This window comes from Tursiops truncatus, chromosome 14, assembly GCF_011762595.2.
Source record: "Tursiops truncatus isolate mTurTru1 chromosome 14, mTurTru1.mat.Y, whole genome shotgun sequence".
NCBI classification, from domain to species: Eukaryota; Metazoa; Chordata; class Mammalia; order Artiodactyla; family Delphinidae; genus Tursiops; species Tursiops truncatus.
Genome location: NC_047047.1, coordinates 88,310,024 through 88,331,637, shown reverse-complemented (window position 1 = coordinate 88,331,637; position 21,614 = coordinate 88,310,024). Strand labels below are relative to the sequence as shown.

At 44.5% G+C, this 21,614-nt stretch overlaps 1 protein-coding gene across 2 annotated transcripts in view; it reads right to left on the bottom strand.

Annotated features, from left to right (window-relative positions):
- The window catches only part of SH3YL1 (SH3 and SYLF domain containing 1), a 47,054-nt gene extending 25,551 nt beyond the window's left edge, over positions 1-21,503 (bottom strand). Inside the window, exons 1-4 of one of the 2 annotated variants that reach the window (XM_019943346.3) lie at positions 21,363-21,501; positions 20,915-21,039; positions 4,574-4,684; positions 1,509-1,622 (exon numbers count right to left, since the gene is read on the bottom strand). In XM_019943346.3, coding sequence (XP_019798905.1) covers positions 1,509-1,622; positions 4,574-4,684; position 20,915 — 226 coding nt within the window. In that variant the 5' untranslated portion in view covers positions 20,916-21,039; positions 21,363-21,501. Of the gene's footprint in view, positions 1-1,508; positions 1,623-4,573; positions 4,685-20,914; positions 21,040-21,362 lie in introns of both variants that reach the window. The other variant, XM_019943347.3, reaches the window with a different exon arrangement.
- Positions 21,504-21,614: the final 111 nt, after the last annotated feature.

The following is a 21,614-nucleotide window of genomic DNA, read 5'->3' as shown; positions in this document are numbered from 1 at the left end:
GGGAGTCTGCCTCCTAATGCAGGGGACACGGGTTCAAGCCCTGGTCTGGGAGGATCCCATATGCCGCAGAGCGGCTGAGCCCGTGCGCCACAACTACTGAGCCTGCGCGTCTGGAGCCTGTGCTCCGCAACAAGAGAGGCCGCGATAGTGAGAGGCCCGCGCACTGCGATGAAGAGTGGCCGCCGCTTGCCACAGCTAGAGAAAGCCCTCGCACAGAAACGAAGACCCAACACAGCAAAAATAAATTAATTAATAAACTACCCCTAACATCTTAAAAAAAAAAACTATTAAAAGTGATTAATTTCTAAAAGAAAAACAAACTGCCCACCTGGCCAGGGTCTGTGGATTTGCTGTGCCCCACTGGGCACATATTATATTACCCTCTGAAGAGTGACCAGCAGCTACTTGGGAAGATGGGAGACAGAAACTTAGGTATCTAAGTAGGAAGGTCCACCCGAGGTTCTGATAGGAGCCCCAGGTGTCGACGGCTCCTCCCCCTTTTCTGACGGTCACCGGTCCATGACCATTCGGACCTGCAGGGCTGGGGGCCCCTTGCAGGTGCAGAGCCCATCTCACGGGGGACTCGATTTGAGTGTGCCTACTTGTCTGGTTGTACTGCTGGGAATCTGCCCACGAAAATTTGCGTAATGCTTCTTTTCTTGAGAAGAAGAGAATGTTGTCACTTTTTGTTTCGTAGCCAAGCCCAGAGCTATGAAATCTGAACCACCTCAGGGGCAAACTCTCATTTGCTGTAGGGACGCCTCACAGGGGACAACAAATCCTGCTGACTCAAGTTCCGGGGCTGTGCGCCCCCCAAATGCCGGGTGTATCTCCTGTCAGTGGATGGCCCGTGTTCTCCCTCAAAATAAAATTAAATTATCTACACTAAAAAGAGCTATTAACAGAAAAATGTGTTCAATTATATAACTGAACAGCAAATGTTAAATTCATATAAAAGCCTTTTAGTTGGTTATGACACACCCACACACATTTTAAATATTATATATGTTGGTTCTTGGGAATCAAGCAAACATATTTTGATGTCATGTCTGAAAAATCAAGTATTAGATTTCGCCCCAGAAAGTAAAACCAAATTATACTGATCTTGATATGATTCTGCCCTGGGGATATTCTTTAAAATGTTTCAGCTTTTAAGATCCCACACAGGAACAATGGGGGAGAAAAGCTTCCATAAAACAAAAGAAAGCAACTGAAGGTGAAGCTGAGGAATAGGAATGCGTATGTAACAACAGAAATACAGTGTCAATGTTTAGTATATGCTCCATGGGAGGACAACAAAGTGTGTAAAGACGGGGGCCCCATCTTCTGATATTCTGAGTCTCACGGGTCGGCTGACCACAGAGAAAACGGAGGGAGCGGCCCAAGGAAGGTAGTCCAGGCGGCACCGGAAAACCTGTCTCTCTCCCTACAAAACCTGTTTATAGTGGAAACAGAACAAAAAAGGGACAGGATTCTCTGCCCCTCCCAGTGAAGGGAGGCTAGCTTACTTCCATCTGGAAGGCGTGCCAGCACGATCCCACTGCCACCTCTCGCTGTGACCAGAAACCCAGCTTTTATCGCAGACAGGACCACCAGGCCCTTGGCTTTGGCAATGACGTGTGCTGCAAAAGATGAAGACAGGTGAGCGCCCGGCAGGTGACAGCTCAGCAGGCCTGTGCACGCAGGTTTGCTTCCCAGGGACCAGGGCCTCCCTATAGCCTCAGCGGCACAGGGAACTGCGAGGAAACCGCCCCAGGACAGAGAAGCCTGAAGCCTTCGGTGGCCCTAACCCAACAGGGCAGGCGCTCAGAATCCTGCAATGGACACAAGAAATGAGACACTGGGATGAGACTGTACTGATATCTAGTAGCAGGACAAATAATTTGGAGATTTCAATTAATTTACAACATTATTTATAATTTTAAAAGTTACAAAAGTATCTTCAAAGAAATTAAGACCTACATAGTGTTAAGGAGAAACTTCAAAAGCGACTGACATGCAGTGTGCAGCAGGACGTTTGAACTTAGAGCCACATTGTTGAGTTCAGCTTCTATTAATATGAAAATCTGGATTCAAAACCAGGAAAATTAAATGATTTTGCCACTTAAAAACATTTTTTGACTTTATAAAGTGATCTGATCAGTATTCGAATAACACATAACTACCAGTGCACTGAAAATATAATTCAATTTACAAAATATTGGTTTATCCACATTTCAGGGAAGTTTGTTACACAAAAGGAAGGTTATTGACATAGGTACCCACTAAACACAGTGCCTTACTAGTCTGTGGATCTATTTACACAATAGTACATCTTTCAAATAACAAAGGAAGCCTAAACATTGGAAATTATTCTCGGATCCCAATGTTACTTTTAAGGTAGTTTAATTTACCATCATTTTAGTCAAATATTCTGTCAAGGAAGTCAAACCAGACAGTGTACTCAAATACACAAAAAAGGCTTTGTAGGTGTCCCTAGGAAACACTAAATTTCTAATACACTTATGCACACCATTTCAAAATTTAAATTAATAACAGACTCTCAGAGACGGTTCAACCAAGAGCACGAGGAGGGTAACACACAGACCATTCCTGGAGCTCTTGGTACTTGAACAAGGTTTAGAAGTAAGGCTCTCTTCTCTCGGACGGTCATCACCTAAGTGTGCCTTAGCTCGTGTTCTAAAGGGTGTGACACACGGTACTGATGCTGACAGCTTCATTATACATCAGGTAGGTTTGCTTATACAACACATGTTGGCAGAATAGCCTCACACGCCATTCTCAGTGCTGTTACAGTGAGTAGTGCCTCTCTTCAGAAACATTAGGTATAACAGAAGTATATTTTTAAAATGAACATAGTTCAAATGTCAGGTGTGTTTTTATATCTTATCCACCCTGATTCCGGGACATTAAAATACCAATAATCCCTGAATAATTGTCCAATTAGCTCTTCATTTGTAACGTAGGTGCACTGATTGCAGATTTACTCTCTAAACTGAGTTTCACTTAGTCTCAGAGCCCCTCACACCAGATGACCGTGAACTCACAGCCTAAGAAAGTCTAAAGGTCTGGGCATTTTGTTTTCAAATATTTTTTAGATTTTATCTCCTATCACGTAATACACCTCCCTAGCTTTAATGTACGCGTAATGGGCCCTCCCTACTCATCCCAAGGACAGACGAGGCTTGGTCATCTGGCAGCTGCGGCCTCCCTGGCTTCCATCAGACACACAGCCCGCACCCCTGCGGGCCTTCGCTCTTATTCAGGCTGCTGTGTAAACGGGTTTTCATTTTCTGAGCTACACCCAGTGAAAGGGAGTCGGGTGGCCTTTGACTGGAAGCAGAATAAAGGCAAGGCAGAATTTTGCTGGACAAAATCCACGAGAAATAATCCATACCCCCAAGTTTTTATGGTAGGAAATACAGCTTATCTGTAACTTGGGCTAGCCTGCCATGTATGTAGATGCTGCTGTATGTTGAGAAACGTCTTCTGTCTCCTGCTTCAGAAGACAGCTACAGAAAATTGCATTTTTCTGGCTGAATTTTCTTCAAGTGTTACACAGTGCTTCTCTAGCTTGTACGTGCATGTGACGCACTGGAGATCTCGTGAGAAATGCAGACTCTGACTCATCAGGCTGAAGTGGAGCCTGAGGCCCTGCGTTTCTAACAAGCTCCCAGGTGATGCCCAGATGTGGCCACCTGCCTTCAAGGAGCAAGGCTCTATGAAGCGCTGTTTTCTTAAGATGGGAGGAGTGGCTGGGCCAAAATAACGACACTTCGTATTATTACCATAACAACAACAAATTAGAAAGTTTTACAACCCTTAAAGGTCTGTTAAATAACTTCAGAAAATCTGGCTTAAGGAATTAAACTGGTTTCTCTAATGCAGGATGAGTTATTCACTAAGAGGGAGATCAGCCCGCAGCTGCCTGAGCTAGTCTGCGTGTGAGTGTCTGCATCAGACAGGTATTCTCTGAAACACCTTTAGAAATAACTGGTACTAGTAATGAACAGACAGTGGTTCCCAAAGGCTGGCCTCTGGACCAGGTCTTGCGTGGTCAGCCTGACTACAGGAGAATCACATTAGAGACGTGATAAAATCTCACTCCTGGCCACGCTGCTCCCAGGGTCTGATTCAGCAGGTCGGGGGGGAGTTTAGGAACTGCACTTTAATGACCCAGGGAATACAGATGTGTCGCCGTGCTGGGAATCATTGATTAGTCTTCTTAAACCACTATAAAGTATAACTATCTTACCTAGAAAGGAAAAACACAAAATTAAAATTTATTTATGAGATTAGCCGGTGAGTTTGCAAGATGAGTTTGCCAAAGTCCTCAGAAACTGAGGATAAGGACCTGTGAGTTTGGGGAACGTGCAGTGGAAACGGACACAGGGTACTTAGGGCCATGGGCCCTGCAGAGCGGAGGAGGAGAGGGGGCTGCCCAGGACACCAGCCGGGACGACGGGCCCAGAGGAGAAAGGTGGTCTGAGGACCTGTGTGAGTCAAGGGTTGCAAAGATAATTTAAGAAACAGAGCAGATGTAGAAGTGAAAGTATGTATTTCATTTACCTACCAGGAATGATCTTATCAGGTCCACTTCCGGAAGTTATTTCTGTGAATTCTCTTAGAATTTTAGCAGCCTTCTTTGCTTCAGATTTCAAATTGGAAGGTATAGGGTTATTCACTGAAAGATTAAAAAAATGATTTTAATGAAGAGATCTACTAAATAGAAGTTAGAAATTTGTTGTAATTTCATTTTTTCATACACAATTAAGCATTATCAAATTGTATCCTACCAGACAAAGGAAATAAATTGAAAATCCTTATTTATTGATCATTTCATCTTTATTTTCCTACTAAATTAAATTCACTAAGATTGGGAAACCCTAAACTCTCAAAATCTCAGAAATTAAAAAATCATGGAATTCTAAAGGATCTTAAAATCTGGTCCAGTCTCCCAATTATGTATCTTTTCCCTGTAATTCTTAACTCAGCACAATATTAACAAAAAATATTAAAATGTTAAGAATGAACAAAAGATGTATTTTACTACCGTCTATAACAGATAATACAAAATTTAATATATTTGACTATTTTGTTGAAAATGTTTGACCTGTCTGCACAGATTTTCCATATTAGTAAAATTCTAGTAGACTCAGGAATTGAGTGATTACTTCAGTTAATGAACATTTGCGTTTGTATAGCATTCTATGTTTTCAGCATTGGTTGGGTATTCATAAACTCAGAGGAAGGTTTATTCATCCTAGCGATGCTCACATAATCTTTCCAGCTCTGAAGTATGTGGGATGGACCATTCCTTTATCACAGGACAAGGAACCAGAAGAGTCAAAGAAATCAAGAGGCTTCAATATAAATCCTGCTGTTCTGACCATCAGATGAATTTTTCATTTCAAAGATTGTGTTTTCAGACCTGAAATTTCCGTTGGTTGTTTTTCATTCTTTCCATTTCTATCCTCATTGTGTTTTTGTTGTTCTTTCAATCCTTGAGCATATTTTAAAAAGTGTTTTTATACCCTTGTCTGATGATTGCATCATCTCTGCCCTTTCTGGGTCTGTTTTTTGACTGACTTTTCTCCTAGTTATGGGTTATGTTTTACTGTTTCTGCCCATTGCTAGTGAAATTTGGTGGTTGCTAGAACTATGAACACCGCCATGTTGAGGATCTAGATCTTGTTGTCTTATTTAAACAGTGTTGCTGCGTTTGTGCTGGCGCCAGGGAGTCACTTGCAGATCAGCTCAGCCTTTCCAAGGCTTGCTTTTATGTTTCGCTTGGAGTGTGTAGTCTTCGGTGCCAGGCCTGCAGTTACCAGTGACTCCGGGCTGTCTCCTGAACGTCCTCGGATGTGACACACTCTCTCCACTCGGCTGGTTGGAACTACTGCTCCCAACGCTGCATAAGCTCTGAGGACTGTTTGCCTCACAGCTTCCTGAGAGCCGTTCTTTGCCCTGCCCTGAAAGTGTCCCCTTCACACAATGCTTCCTGCGCAGCCAAGGACTGCAGATTTCTGGAGCTCTTTCCATCTCTGATTCACTCTCCTCTGGGAATCTGCTCTGTAAACTCCAGTTGCTCAGCCTCTCCAAACTCAATTTGTCTCTCCCAGTCAGAAAGAACCCACGCCACGGTGGGCTTCCCTCCCTGTGCTGCAGCTTGGAAAGTGGTCCAGGCAGAAAAACGGGCAATTGTGGACTTCACCTCAATTTCCCCTCTCCTCTGGGATCCTAGACCCACTCGCCTGTCGTCCAACATGAAAACAGATGCTCCATATGTTTTCCCCAGTTTCTGGTTGTTTACGGCAAGTGGCAATTCCAGTACCAGTTTCTTTGTCAGGAAGCTCTCAGTGTACTTTTGTTTTTTATGATGAGTAATATTGAATATCTTTCCATTTCTGTCAAATTTTTTTTTTATTTCTTGTCCATTTATAGAGGGTATTTCTCTGTTCCTTATTGATTTGTATATTAAGGGAATTAACCTTTTTTTCTAGAATACGAGTTACAAACATTGATTTCCTCTTTGCCATTTGTCTTTTCAATTTTCTTATGATGGTTTTTCTGCTTTTTAAAAAATGAAATCAAATTCATATTCTCTTTTAAGTCTAACAAGTGTCTAACTACTAAACAAAGCAGTTCCCAAATTCATATGGAAAAATAAGCAAGAAAAGCTAGAAGAAAATGTGTGAAAGAAGAAGAATGAAGGGGATAAGCTCTGGTTTAACATATTATAAAGCCTCAATAATTTACCTCTTAGTGATGTAAATACGGACAGAAAAATCAATTTGACAAAATAGAAAATTCAGGGCTGTGACGGGGCGAGAGAGAGTCATGGACATATCACACTAACAAACGTAGTAAGGTAGATAGCTAGTGGGAAGCAGCCGCATGGCACAGGGATATTGGCTCGGTGCTCTGTGACAGCCTGGAGGGGTGGGATGGGGAGGGTGGGGGGGGGGAGACGCAGGAGGGAAGAGATATGGGAACATATGTATATGTATAGCTGATTCACTTTGTTATAAAGCAGAAACTAACACACCATTGTAAAGTAATTATACCCCAATAAAGATGTTAAAAAAAAAAAAAAAAAAAAAAAAGAAAATTCAGGGCTTCCCTGGTGGCACTGTGGTTAAGAATCCACCTGCCAATGCAGGAGAAACAGGTTCGAGCCCTGGTCTGGGAAGATCCCACATGCTGCGGAGCAACTAAGCCCATGCACCATAACTACTGAGCCTGCACTCTAGAACCTGCAAGCCACAACTACTGAGCCCGCGTGCCACAACTACTGAAGCCCACGCACCTAGAGCCCGTGCTCCCAACGAGAAGCCACCACAATGAGAAGCCTGTGCACCGCAACGAAGAGTAGCCCTGACTCGCCGCAACTAGAGAGTCTGCGCGCAGCAACGAAGACCCAACACAGCCAAAAAAAATTAAAAACTAAGTAAAATAAAATAAACAAATATATATATATATAAATCCATTAAAAAATTCAGAAATTGGCCCAAATATATAAATTAATTTAATATATGATAAATATTGCACCTGAAATCATTGTGGAAAAGCTGTTGTACACAATAAATAGTGGTCCTTTGGGGGAAAAAAGTCATCCACAGTTTCACATTACATAACAATAAACTCCAACTGCATTGATGATTTAAAATACCAAAAGTCAGGGCTTCCCTGATGGTACAGTGGTTGAGAGTCCCCGTGCCGATGCAGGGGACACGGGTTTGTGCCCCGGTCCGGGAAGATCCCACAATGCCGTGGAGCGGCTGGGCCCGTGAGCCACGGCTGCTGGGCCTGCGCGTCCGGAGCCTGTGCTCGGTCCGCAACGGGAGAGGCCACAACAGTGAGAGGTCTGCATACCGCAAAAAAAGGAAAAAAGAAAAAAAAAAAAACCAAAAGTCAAACCATAAAAGAACCAGAAATTATGGGAGAATTACTTTTCAAATTCATAGTGCAAAAGGCCCAACTATGAGGAAAAATTGTTTTTTTCTTTTTTTGGCCGCACCACGTGGCATGTCGGATCCTAGTTCCCCGACCAGGGATTGAACCCATGCCCCCAGAACTGGAAGCATGGAGTCTTAACCACTGGACCGCCAGGGAAGTCCCTGAAAATTTTTCTATATTTTTTAAACCACCAGAAATTATGGCATAAGTGCATTGTAACAATAAAGGAAAAATATAGATACACAAATATTGAAGAAAAAAGGCATCCCTACTACTAATACTCACCAATACTACTGTCTGCATTTTAGTGTGTGCTTCAGTTGGTTCCTATTGCTAAACAAGGAGATTATTTCCATTTTTAGTTTTTAGTGATACCACTGTTCGATGGTAATTATCTTGAGAGAATCTTAGGAGTTGGAATTAATGACTGAAAAAAATAAAAAATGTCTAGCTTTTTATTCCATTATCAAATCACCTTCTAAAATTACTATCCAACCTTAGAACCACTGGGTATTACCATAAAAAATTCGTATTGTTACTGGGGAAGCTGGTCGAGGCAAAGTGTGCACATCAGAAAGGATGACAGATTTTTACTGTTTGTTTACATTTTGTTTTGCATATTTTCTGTTCATGTTCTTTGCTTATTTTTCTGGTACCATACTCCTTTTGTCTATAATTTTAATCATGTCACAAGTTTGTATCTCAGCTTCTTGTTTTCATACTTTTATGTATAGTTTTTCAGTATTTGTTTTTATTTACATGGCAATCTCTCTCTGAGCTTTCTACCATTATAACCTTTCTATTATTGTGACTAAAGGCCTTTAAAAAATTATACAAGTATTATTCTAAATTTCTTCCTCCAGAGCTTTTATTTTACATTAAATATTTGACCCTCCTCAAACTTGCATTGGTATAGGATATGAAGTGAGAACCTAATATTTTAAAATTATACAACACAATTTATTGAATGATCCACAGCACTTAATTAAAAATGCTACCTTCATGACAAAAGCAAGAAAGGAATATATATATATATATATATATATATGTGTGTGTGTGTATATATATATATATATATACTCATATATTTAAAAATATATGAGAGAGATGACATGGTAGATTAATAAATTATTCTGGGACTTTAGGTCATTCAAAGGAAAACAAAATAAAATTAGATTACAATATCACATCATACACACACAAAAAAGTTCAATGTAATTGAACGCCTAAATATTAAAAGCAAAACTTAGTACTTTTAGAATAAAAAGAATAGGGAATATCTTTATGATTCGAGGATGGAGGAATGCTACAAACAAGGCACAACAATAACGGGAAACTACAGATACATTCAACTACATTAAAGTTTAAAAAGTTGTATCAACATATGTTTAAAAAATAAAAATATAAGCCACAGATTGGAAGATATTTGTCATAAACATAAGTGACAGAGATTTAGAATCCAGAATATATAAAGATCTTTTATTTTTTAATATAGAAATTTTAAATTTATTTATGTTTATTATGATTGATATGATTTATGGTTAATTGATTTATTATAATTACAAATCAATTTGAATTTTTCAATTTGTATTTCTATCATATCTTTAGTATCTTCTACTTTTTCGTTTGTTATTTAAAATTTAGGATTCTTCAAGTTGAATTCTTAAATCCTTCTTTAGTTCTGGACATTTTGCTTCTTCCATTTCTGTTTTTTTTTAATTTTTAATTTTTATTGGAGTATAGTTGATTTACAATGTTGTGTTAGTTTTCGGTGTACAGCAAAGTCAATCAGTTATACATACACATATAGCTACTCTTTTTTAGAGTCTTTTCCCATATAGGCCATTACAGAGTATCGAGTAGAGTTCCCTGTACTATACAGTAGGTGCTTCTTAGTTATCTGTCTTATATATAGTAGTGTGTATATGTCAATCCCAATCTCCCAGTTTATCCCTCCCCCCCAACCCCTGGTAACCATAAGTTTGTTTTCTACATCTGTAACTTTTTCTGTTTTATAGATAAGTTCATTTGTACCCTTTTCTTACATTCCACATATAAGTGATATCATATGTTTGTCTTTGTCTGACTCACTTCACTCAGTATGACAGTCTCTAAGTCCATCCATGTTGCTGCAAATAGCATGATTTCATTCTTTTTTATGGCTGAGTAATATTCCATTGTATATATGTACCACACCCAGAATATATACAGATCTTTTAATATCAATAAAAATATGAAATCACTATAGAAAATGGGGCAAAGTGTTCAATTAGTTAATCCACAGAAGAGGAAACCTCCATGACCAATAAATATATGAAAAGTTGATCAAACTCCCTAGAAGCCAGGGACATGCAAAGCTAGACCATAATGCATTACTGTGTCCTGTCCTTTAGGTTGACGGAAATTATAAAAGCCTGCCAATGAGCATGTGTAGGTTGTGCAGGGGCACATAGGGAAGCCTCTGTCCCATTGGTGCGGACGTGAGTAAGTGCAGCTGCTGTGGGAGCTGTTCTGAGGACAGCTGGAGATGACCCACCAATTCTACTCCTGGACGTGCTCAGAGGCACTGGCTGCCCGGCTGAATGGTGGCCCCCAAATTCACGTCTACCTGGACCCTGTGAAAGGGACCTTATTTGGAAACAGGGTCTTTGCAGACGTAATTAAGTTAATCATTCTTGACTACCCAGGCGGCCCCTAAGTCCTTAAGGAGACAGAAAGGGGAAGATGCAGAGAGGAGGGGAAGGCAACATGGCCACAGAGGCAGAGGCTGGACCATGCGGCCACAAGCCCAGGAGCACTGGGGCCCCAGGAGTTGGGGGAGAGAAGGCAGGACTCTTGGAGGGGTGCGTCCCTCCAAGCATGGCCCGGCTGACGCCCCACGGGCAGCCTCCACGCGGGAGAGGGCGTGTCTGTTGTAAGCCGACCAGTCTGTGGTAACTTGTTGCGGCAGCCCAGCCACCGAGGCAGGGCTTTTAACAGAACAAAGAAATAAATACATTCAAACAGGAGACAAATGTCCCTCAAGAGGAGGACGGATATATCTAGTCTGATGTAGTATTAAAATTGTATTCTATACAGAACTTCAGATAAACTAGATCTACTGTATCAACATGGCAAAATGTGAGTAATATTGACAGCAAAAACAAGTTGCATAAAGATATATAGGGTGTCACACATTTATGTAAACATTTACATAAATGTTATACAAATATTTATATATAAAGATAAAGTAAAATGATACTTGATTTGGGGGTGGGGTGGCCCTGGGGAAGGCTTATATAGGAAGCTTACTGGAAACTTGTACATTTTCCCTTAGGCTGTGCATAGTAAGTCACGGATGTAAAAATTGTTATTCTCAATAGTCCTTTGTATGTCTGAAATATTACAGAACAAAGACTGCTCAGCATAAATTGAATCCTGTACTATTAAATATTTAATATATTAGTGGAAACGTGTGACTCCAGCTGTAAAAAAATATGTATATTATGAATAATTACTCCATAAGTTGTCTTTTGTTTAAAATCTGACCTCTCACAGCCAACATGTCTTGCATGAAGAGGTGTAGAAAAGTGAAAAATGTACCCTTATGTTTTACACAAACAAGAGAGCACACACAGCCTCCCCTCCCTCACGCATGTGCGAGCGTGTGCCAACACACACACACACACACATAATCCAAAGGACAGATTTGGTGAGTGGCTGTACACTAAATATTCAGTTGTTATTATATGCATTTGTATACCATTGACAATTCTGAAATTTGCATTTTTAGGAACTAACATAAAGTTGCTCTTCATCTTCTCGATCATGTATTTGTTTAAAATCACACTGTCCCATTTTGACGATGGTACTGAGATACTGAAAAGCTGCTACTGTTGGTTCTCTACTTTCACTTGCGATGGTGAATATGAAACACAAAGATGAACACAGAAAAATTCTCAGAAGCACATAATCTTTAAATAGGGAAGGAATCTTAACACATCCATTTAAAATTATGTCAATTTACTAGTGGTCTTTAAACTTTTCCTATTATCAATGCTTTGGTTATGCAGTCTGGACTTAGAAGGTCTTAGAAAAAATACAACGTAGAAAAATTCCAAGTGAACATATTTATGTAGATACTTCAGCCTTTAAAGTACATTTTATGGAAGTGGCTGTTAGTCATGACTTGACTAATGTCAGTAGCAAGCTAATGACATACAGTTGGTTTTGGTATTCCACAGTGAGCAAGAAAAAGTGTGCACGGTAGGGGGCATTTCCAAGTTTCCGATATGGTATTGACACAATTGACGGCTTCCGAAAACCACAACCGGTGTGAACAGCCTCGATGGGAGCCCGCCTCTCCTCCTCTGGATCACTACAAAGGAGGTACCGAGCTGGCGATCAGCAAGGCAACCCGAGTGCGACTAGAAAACCGACTAACGTGCACTGTCCATTTGTAACGCATGTGCTTTGATACCTGGCATAGGACTAGATGAGGCCTTTGTTTTCTTAATTTCTGTTGGGATCTAAGATGATGTAACCTTACTCTTTATGGAATGATCAAGTCGCATGCAGGGGGTCTCCCGTGTTAGCTAGTTTCCCACACACTCGTCTGTTTCCCGCGTCAGCACAGCGCTGGTCCCGGGAGCTGCCGCCAAGAGACAGTAATGGATGTCGCTTCTACGCCCAAACAGTGGGAAGGAGCGTCTTCTGCACCCTCCCTTCCTATCACGGGCTGCCTGAAGGGGTCTCCAGGGTACAGCCACAGTGGGAGGGATGGAGAACCCTGGATCAGAACACGGGGGAAGCTGCCCACCACAACTCTTCTTGTGCTAAGAAATCGAGATTTGGGGGCTTGTTGCTGCAGCTGACATAACCCTACTTATTATGCTTAAAAATTATTTCTCATCCCTCCATGGTATTTGCTGCAGAAGAAAGATGGAGAAGTATCTGTAATTTTTATTTTCTAACTTAGGACTAGACTTGTTTTATATACATTCTAATCACTTAATTAGTTTGGGGAGGTGGATAACTGGGTAAAAACACATAAAATATAACATACCACATGTTAATATCTTTCTCTTTGATTACATAGCATTCCTAATAGACTACTTGCAGGTCCTTCTAAAAAAGCAAAGCAGTAGTTTTGCCTTTTTATTAAAGGTTAAAATGGATAAAAAGATAGATCTTTGCTGTACCAAGTGCTCCTATTAGCACGTGCCTGAAAACTTGATGCTATAGGCCCCTTCCTGCACCCTCCTCATTGCGCCCGAGTCATGCCTCTGGCCAGAATAGGTGTGGCAGGCAGAGTCCAACGGCAGGTGGGACGCACACTGCGGGTCAAAGAGGGGATGTTCACTGTGGGAGCTATTCACTCTGTGTGGCGCCCTCGGCTGAGGGCCAGTCCTCGGGTCGGGGGCAAAGGTGAGGAGATGCAGCCCTCCTTGGAGAAGCTGTCGCTCGGCCCGAGGACGGCGGACAGCTGCGCTCCACCAGGCTGGGCTCCCTCTGAGGGCGGCAGGGGCAGGAGTCCTCAGAGCAGTGGGGCCTCTGGTTTCTGAGTGCGGGGGGCTGTGGAGAGGACTCCGAGAGGGCTTTCCTGGGCCTCTGGCCAAACGGGCTCGCCAGATGGCCTCTCACTGCTCCCCGAGGGAACTCGGCATCAGCCCCTTACAGGAGCCCCACAGCCCCGCCCAGAGCACGTACGGAAGGGGCGTCGGGAGCTCAGAGGCCCCGAGGACTCGGGCACACCCAGCCACGCACTGTTCTCCCATGGGAACGGCTGGTTGAAAAAAATGAATCAAAAGAAGAATATTTTATGTGAGAACACACTTCCAAAGATGAAACAGGTAAAATCCCATCCTAGATCAGCATTGATAGCTGAACATTTATGATCTGTCGTGACGAGGGGCGCTAAACAGTGAACTCAAGGTGAAAACGTTCTCCCATAAAGAGAATCCCATTCTACCCACTAGAAGATTTGGATTACAAAAAACGTTCTCAATTATTATTATAATTCAGTTTTCATCAGTAACAATTTGTGGAAGATTGTTTTCTCTCTTGTTGCGTGGGTGTCAATACATAGCCTCAGTTCTCCTCTTGGCCCCCAGAGCCTGATACACGGGCTGCCCGGCCCTAGAGGGAAAAAAGCCAACCTCTGACCTCTTCAAATTCCACTCATTCTTCCAAATCAACCTTAAACACCGCTTCTACTGGAAACCAGGAGTACGTAAATCTTAGACCAGACCTGAGATTTGGCAAGATCCCCCCACCCCGGGGCCATCCCTGCCTGGGGGCTGAGCAGAGCTTTACCACGTGCGCTGCACAAAACAACAGATGACCCAAGCAGCAAGGAAGACACCGGCCCCAGGTCTTGTGGGAGAGGCCCCAGAGGACCCAGCAGTGCCAAGGTTGCTAACACCGCCTTCGTCTGTCTCGCCAACTGCAAATTGTCACTTGCCATCTGACTCTACAAAGATGAGGTCACTGCAGTCGCTGACCTTTAACACGCCCTGAAAGGAGCTCAGGGCGGAGCTCAGGAATGAGGCCCTCTGTGCTCTGGAAAGAACTGGCAGAACAGGCCTTCAGATACTTAGATCTTGTCAGGAGAAGATTTTAAGAGCACAGTTGCTCACATTTTCTCATATCTAGAAAAGCACTAAAATCACTGATAGAGGCATCTGCTGTGACCGGCAGCGAACGTCTGCCAAACTGTGTGCTTGACTACATGTACCCCCTTCACCGAAATCACGTGTACACTGGCCTCCCCACCCCGTCTCTTCAGAGCAGTTCCTCAGCACTATCTGAGAGGCTGTCTCCCAGGCTACAGTCCTCATTTTGCCCCAAATAAAACTTAACTCACAACTCTCACATTGTGCATTTTTTTCCCCGTTGACAGCCTCCAAGAGTGAAGCATTGAAGGCCAGCCCTTTCAGGGTCCTCTCAGCTTCCCCAAGGCTCCACCTTTCCTATTCACACTCACACCTCAGGTCCTGTGACTTTAAGCACCATTTATATCTGATAATTCTCCAAGCCTGATCTATTCTTTAACCTTTCCCTAAATGCCAGACTCACCGTATCAATTACTGATTGGACCTTGAAATCAAGTATCCAAGTAAGCATCTCAAATTAATCACATTTAGACTTAACAGTGATGCCCTAACCTCCTCTCCAGCCTGCTCCCCAAGTTTCCTCTCCAGGTAGGCTTCATCCATCAGGGAGCTCACACTCAAAACCTGAGCCAACTGTAACTTCCATATCGCTCTCATTCCCAGTGCCAATCCACCAGCACACCCTACTGGAGTACAGACCTTCAACACGCTCAGAATCTGGTTACCTCTCACCCGCTCCCCTGCCACCAGTCTGGCCCAAGGAATATCTGCTCTTGTGGTGTCTGTTTAGCCGCCTCCTCTGTGGTTTCTCTGTTTCCAGTCTTGAACACCTATGGTCATTTCTCCAAAGAAATGCTCTAAGTAATAGCTCATTGATAACACGCCTCAAAGTTTTTCCACCATATTTAGTCTACACCATGGCTTTTATCTACCCTGTCTGTCTGTCTATCTGTCTATCTGATCTGATCGTTCTAACCTAATCTCCCTCTCTAGAATGTAAGTGCTATAAGGTTAGGCACGTTGACTATTTTATTAACTGTAATATCTCCAACACACACCATAATAACATATAGTAAGTGCCCAATAAATATTTGTTAAATGAATGAAGCATTTGTTGCTTTTAGGAATTAAAGATCAAAACCCTGTGAGGACTAGGAAAGGCTCATTTACATAGAAAACCCAGTGGGTTTAGAAGAACATGTGCTGAGTAAGCGCAAAGGTTCCCTGACTCTCAGACTCTGTAACATTTCCTAGATCTTGAGAGAGAGGAGGGTGAGAGGGAAGCGTGGTACAAGTTGATGGCATAGTACCTTAAAATAGTCCTTTCTAGGCTGCCACAGGAAAGGTAGGACAAAAGCAAAGCAAACCAAACCCCAAACTAAGGAGGCCTGAGTGTCAGGAGACCAACAAGCACACTGGTCTAAAAAGCCTCAAGCAGCCCCACTGCCAAGTGGCACCCACCCCACGGAGACCCCTTCAGCCCAGAGGGCATGGGAGAGCCAGCTCTCTGCTTGCGGGAACTCCTGTTGCCCCATCAGAGCTGGGGTGCCAGGACCCCTTCAGCCCAGAAGGCGTGGGAGAGCCAGCTCTCCGCTTGCGGGAACTCCTGCTGTCCCATCAGAGCTGGGGTGCCAGGACCCCTTCAGCCCAGAGGGCATGGGAGAGCCAGCTCTCCGCTTGCAGGAACTGCTGTTGTCCCATCAGAGCTGGGGTGCCAGGACCCCTGCAGCCCAGAAGGCATGGGAGAGCCAGCTCTCCGCTTGCAGGGAACTCCTGTTGTCCCATCAGAGCTGGGGTGCCAGGACCCCTGCAGCCCAGAAGGCATGGGAGAGCCAGCTCTCCGCTTGCAGGGAACTCCTGTTGTCCCATCAGAGCTGGGGTGCCAGGACCCCTGCAGCCCAGAAGGCATGGGAGAGCCAGCTCTCCGCTTGCAGGGAACTCCTGTTGTCCCATCAGAGCTGGGGTGCCAGGACCCCTGCAGCCCAGAAGGCATGGGAGAGCCAGCTCTCCGCTTGCAGGGAACTCATGTTGTCCCATCAGAGCTGGGGTGCCAGGACCCCTGCAGCCCAGAAGGCATGGGAGAGCCAGCTCTCCGCTTGCAGGGAACTCCTGTTGTCCCATCAGAGCTAGGTGCCAGGACCCCTGCAGCCCAGAAGGCATGGGAGAGCCAGCTCTCCGCTTGCAGGAACTCCTGTTGTCCCATCAGAGCTGGGGTGCCAGGACCCTGGGAGTGCAGCAGGGGCAGCTTCAGAACTAATGATAACTGAAGACCCAGAAGCAAATCTGAGTGGGCAGAGGCAGCACACACCTGACGCTTCTTCTCAACACCCACTCTGAGACGTGACTGAAAATGAGGACTCGATAGAATGTTTACACTTCCAGCACTCGAGCTTGTGATTTGAGACTCTTACCCACACAGCTGTCCACCACTCAGCTGCAATCCTTACAGTCAGAAGCAGTGCTTTTTACAAAGCTTTGTGCCCCTGTAGAGCCCTCTTCATATATCCAGGTGCTCAGTACATCGCACTGACTTGAATTAATAAACTTCAGTGGAAATTGGTTCCTTTTCCTACTGAGCATCTATGCCTCTGGTTTTTGGAACCAGCACAGTGTGTCTGTTTCCACGGAAGCCACACCTGAAGGCGACCCATTTGCAGAATTAGACCAAGTGTCCTCCTTGTGCTACAGCAGAGCTTTGTAACCAAGGCTGATCCACGTCAGCATCTGACCAAGGGCTTGTGTGGGAGCTGCCGGAACTGCCTCTTTCACAGGCACTTCTGCTTGGACTTGCTGCAAGGTTTTGTCACCACTGGGGAGAGCCTGAGAGCAAAGCCATGCAGAGGAGCGCTTGACTAGAGTTGGAGAGAGGACCTGGGCTCTGCCGGCACTGCTTGAGCCCGGGGCTGGGCCACAGCTGGTGCCACAAGCAGCTCCGGACTCTTCAGTCACGTGGGCCAGTGAGATCCTTTCCTGCTAGAGCCGATTTGGAGCAGATGTTCTGGCCCGTGCAACTAAAGCTCAGTAAATGATACGTAAACCTTCCCCCAAAAGACTTTCTACTTTGAACTCCATCAACCAGGCAGAATTAAACCAGTTAAATAAGCAAATTCCACAGTTGAGAGTCGCTATTGCAAACATCCTGTGTAGGGAAGGTCAGAGCCTCTTTTATAAACATGGGAAGGAAAGCTACTGGACTGGGGAATTCACACGCAGCCCGGGATGCCTGCAGACCACAAAGCTCAATCCCTAAGCCTGAGCGCTAGACACAGCCCTGCGCCACTGCGAGCTGGGTGTCACATGGTCACGGTGAGGACACCTTCACGTTCAGCTGATTCCAGAAGAGCCTGGCTAATTTGTTTGGCTAGTACAGATCCTATTACATTTCTAATATGAGCATACTGCCAGGTCATAGTTGTATAATGGTGAATCTTTCCGTCAGAGCCAACAAGTAATGACAACGATTTCGAGACAAGCCTCAATTCCTGTCCTCAGCATCAAATCATGGCTCATCCACTTTTCCTCTGCTGTACCATTCGGCAGAGGGGCACGGTCTGTTCAGAATGTTGATATGATTATAGTGCTGAAGTTGTGAAGACAAGGTCATTATTAAGTCATGGTTTGCATCTCAACATGCATAAAATTCTTAAGTCTCTTGAATTCCAAGGCAAAGCAAATCATCTATAAATATTTGAGTTTCTTCCTAAGAGAAGGATGGATGCCAAACCTCAAGCCAAGAAAACAGATGTAAAGTTTTCTTTCAAAAGTAACTGAAATATTTGAAAATTTCCATACTAAGACTTTTTTTTTTTAATTAAGAGGATTTTTTTTTTAATACTGAGGAGAAAATTTTTACTTTGGAAACCTCAAAAGCTTGAAATGAGCTTAAGATGTAGAAATAATTCCCATATTGGTCATGGGGCAGTAAACTCGGGGCTGGGGTGACTGGGGGCCACAGTGACATCAGAAACTATTTGGAGTAAGCTGCCACCCGGGTGGTAAAAGTGGCTAGTCTCCGGCCCAGCCCTGCAGTCTAGAAGGGAAGCAGGGGGAGGAAAGGCCCCTCCCAACACCTCAGCGTTTTCAGACTTCAGCGCTTCCCAAACTTTCCCTCTGGTCAACAAGCATCTAATATATTATTTTCCTTAATGGAGTCTCAATTATGAGAGGGCTACCTATAGGAAATTTTTTATTAATTTTTATCTTGGCTATAAACCTTAGCTAAAATAAAAGAAACTTTATATATCTATGTAATCTTTTGAAAGCCGTTGAAATATTGAGTTTAGCTTTATTAGGACGTTATCATATCGGACACTACCACCTGATAACTATGGCCATTGTTTCTTTCTTTTTTTTTTAACATCTTTATTGGAGTATAATTGCTTTACAATGGTGTGTTAGTTTCTGCTGTATAACAAAGTGAATCAGCTATACATATAGATACATCCCCATATCCCCTCCCTCTGTCTCCCTCCCATCCTCCCTATCCCACCCCTTTAGGTGGACACCACTGTTTCTTAAACTAATTCTTATCTCTCTGTGGCCTGGGTTTAACTGCTTCCTTTGTCTTAAGGAGACAAAGTCTGTCAGTTCTAGAAATCAAAACTGGTCTCTCTGGTCAGGTCATTAACCTTCTAATCCAAACTTCAAACTAAACTAATGATTTGAGCCCCAAACATTACCATGGCCTGTGCCTCTTTTCTTGTTCCCCTGACCACAGGATTCAGACAGGGGACAGAGACTATGGAGTGACAAGAACCATAACTTCCAGCATAAGGAGCCCCTCGACTTATACCATGTTACCTTTTCTCAAACTGAAGAGTGATCCTGGCTCAGAGAAGGACTACACAGGCCACATTAACCTGGTCAGTGACTGTGAAAAATGGACTCCTCCCAAAGAAAATAAAAATTCCGTGTGTTTAGGTCTCAAACTGCACAGGATGATGTCTTATCGTGACACACTTGCACATAAGGCAACCTGTAGAAAGACGTCTGTGACCACCGGTCACTCAGCGTCACGGCAGCAACATCCCCTTCGCTTGTCAGCGTTCTCTTTCCAACCACCATATCTTTCTTTCTAAACAGTGAGAAAGCCCCTGAGAAAACTTCCTAAATGGAATAAAAGCATCAAATCACTCTTGATGAGCACAGATTTCTTTTAAATATTTTTTTTAATCTTACAAAAGATGAGGGATAGTATTAACTCATTTTAAAGAAACTCTGTTTAAATAGAATATTTGTAAACCAGATAACCAATTCTCCTTAGTTTATGCATGATAAACAGGATGGAAGTAACAACTGATTTTAACCTCCAGGTCACTGCGCAGGTATGCCAATAGCAGACCACACAAAGAACTAAACGGCACCATGGAGACTTGTTATTTCTCTGAGGTGCGTGTGTGCAGCGTTTCTGACTAACCCATTATTAATTCAGGCATCTCCCACACCTCAATAAAAACTCTCATGAGGACAAAAATGCAGGACACGCATGTGTCGTATACAAAAGAAAACCTGAAAACCTCCTCCCCTTTGGTAGAACATTCTGGGGCCATCAGATTCCTACTCTCTGTGGGCAGGGTTCCCCTGTCTGTGTCATTCTCTCCAACTCAGCCTCAGCAGCAGCAGTGGCGACACAGAACTGTTTGTTGAGATGAAGTGAAAATAACACATTTCCAGCTAGCAGGGTAAATCTCATTATCTCATGGTCATCTACCTGTTCAGAGCAGTTTCCTATTTCATTACACAAGGAAAAACCACCACAGTAAAGGAAAGAGATCCAAGGTCCAGCGCTCACAGCACCAGGGAGGCGGCCACTCTGCCCCAAGAGGTTCCCCGGAACTGTGGCTGATCACAGGCAGGGCCAGGTGAGGTGCGGAGGGCCCGGCACTTACACCTGGGGAGCCCGGAAACAATGGCAGCTTTCTGCCTCCGGCTGCGCGAGCCAGGCCCAGGCTGAACCCAAACCGTCCAACAAAGGTCCAGAGTGTCCCCCACTAAAACAGACGGCAGCGAAAAAAGATAGTGCCTAATACTTGGCTTTTCAAATATTAGATATTTACAAATGAAGTGAATGACAATCGCTAAAATTAAAAACGAGAAGAGCCATTCTGTGAACTGAATCAACTGGGGCCAAACCTGAATCACAACCGCATTTGTGGAGAGTCCAGGGAGCTGGTTCCTCTTAACTTTTAACAGTTGTGGGATAACTGAGTGTTAATAGATGCGCAACAGCAAAAAAATCCCAAAGACATCGTTTCTACCTCTTTCACCAAAGATTTACACTCCTCAGCAAAACTTTTGTATAGCGCAAGGGGTGGTCCCGATTCCAGGTGAGGTTCAGCGGCGTCACCGACACCCGTACTCACTTGCGACCCCGAGCCTGGTCCGTTCCGGCGCCCCTGGAGCTGCCGACACCTACCCAGGAAGAGGAGAGGCCCTCCCCGCTCGGCTCCGCCTCCCAGGGCAGGGACCGGTCTAGCGAGGTGCACACCTGAGACAGGTGAGGGAGCAGGTAAACACCCGCTTTTCCGGGGCAAAGCACCTACTTTACACATATTCGCAGGATAAAAACTGCAGCTAAGGGAGGTGTGCGCTCGCCCTCACCGGTCCCAGGGCGGCTGCTGAAGCAGCCCAGCTTCGACAACTGGGCAGCCCAGCGGCCGTCCCGCCGCAGAGCGGACCTTGCGCAGCGGTTCCGACCCGGGCACTGGGGGCGGGGGTCTCGGGGTACCAGGAGGTGCCCTTGCGGACCCCGCCCAGCCCCTGATCGCGGGCCTCACCTTCGGCCGCGCGGCCCAGGTGACGGGCGCTCACCTGAATCCCAGGACTGACTCCCTACTCTCCGAGGACACTCGGGGACCCATCAGGCCCCGTCTCTCTGGCTTCAGTCTGTGGCCCCCAAAACCCCGGGACTCGGGGCTACGCCCTCTCCTGCCCTCGGGTGGTCACTCAGCAGAGGCGCGTGACCCCAGCTCTCCCCCATTGGGCCCCTCCCCTTCCAGGTGGCTCTTGGTCCCGCCCCATCCCTCCCCTCCCCGCGCCCCACCCCCCGCCCTCGGGGTGGCT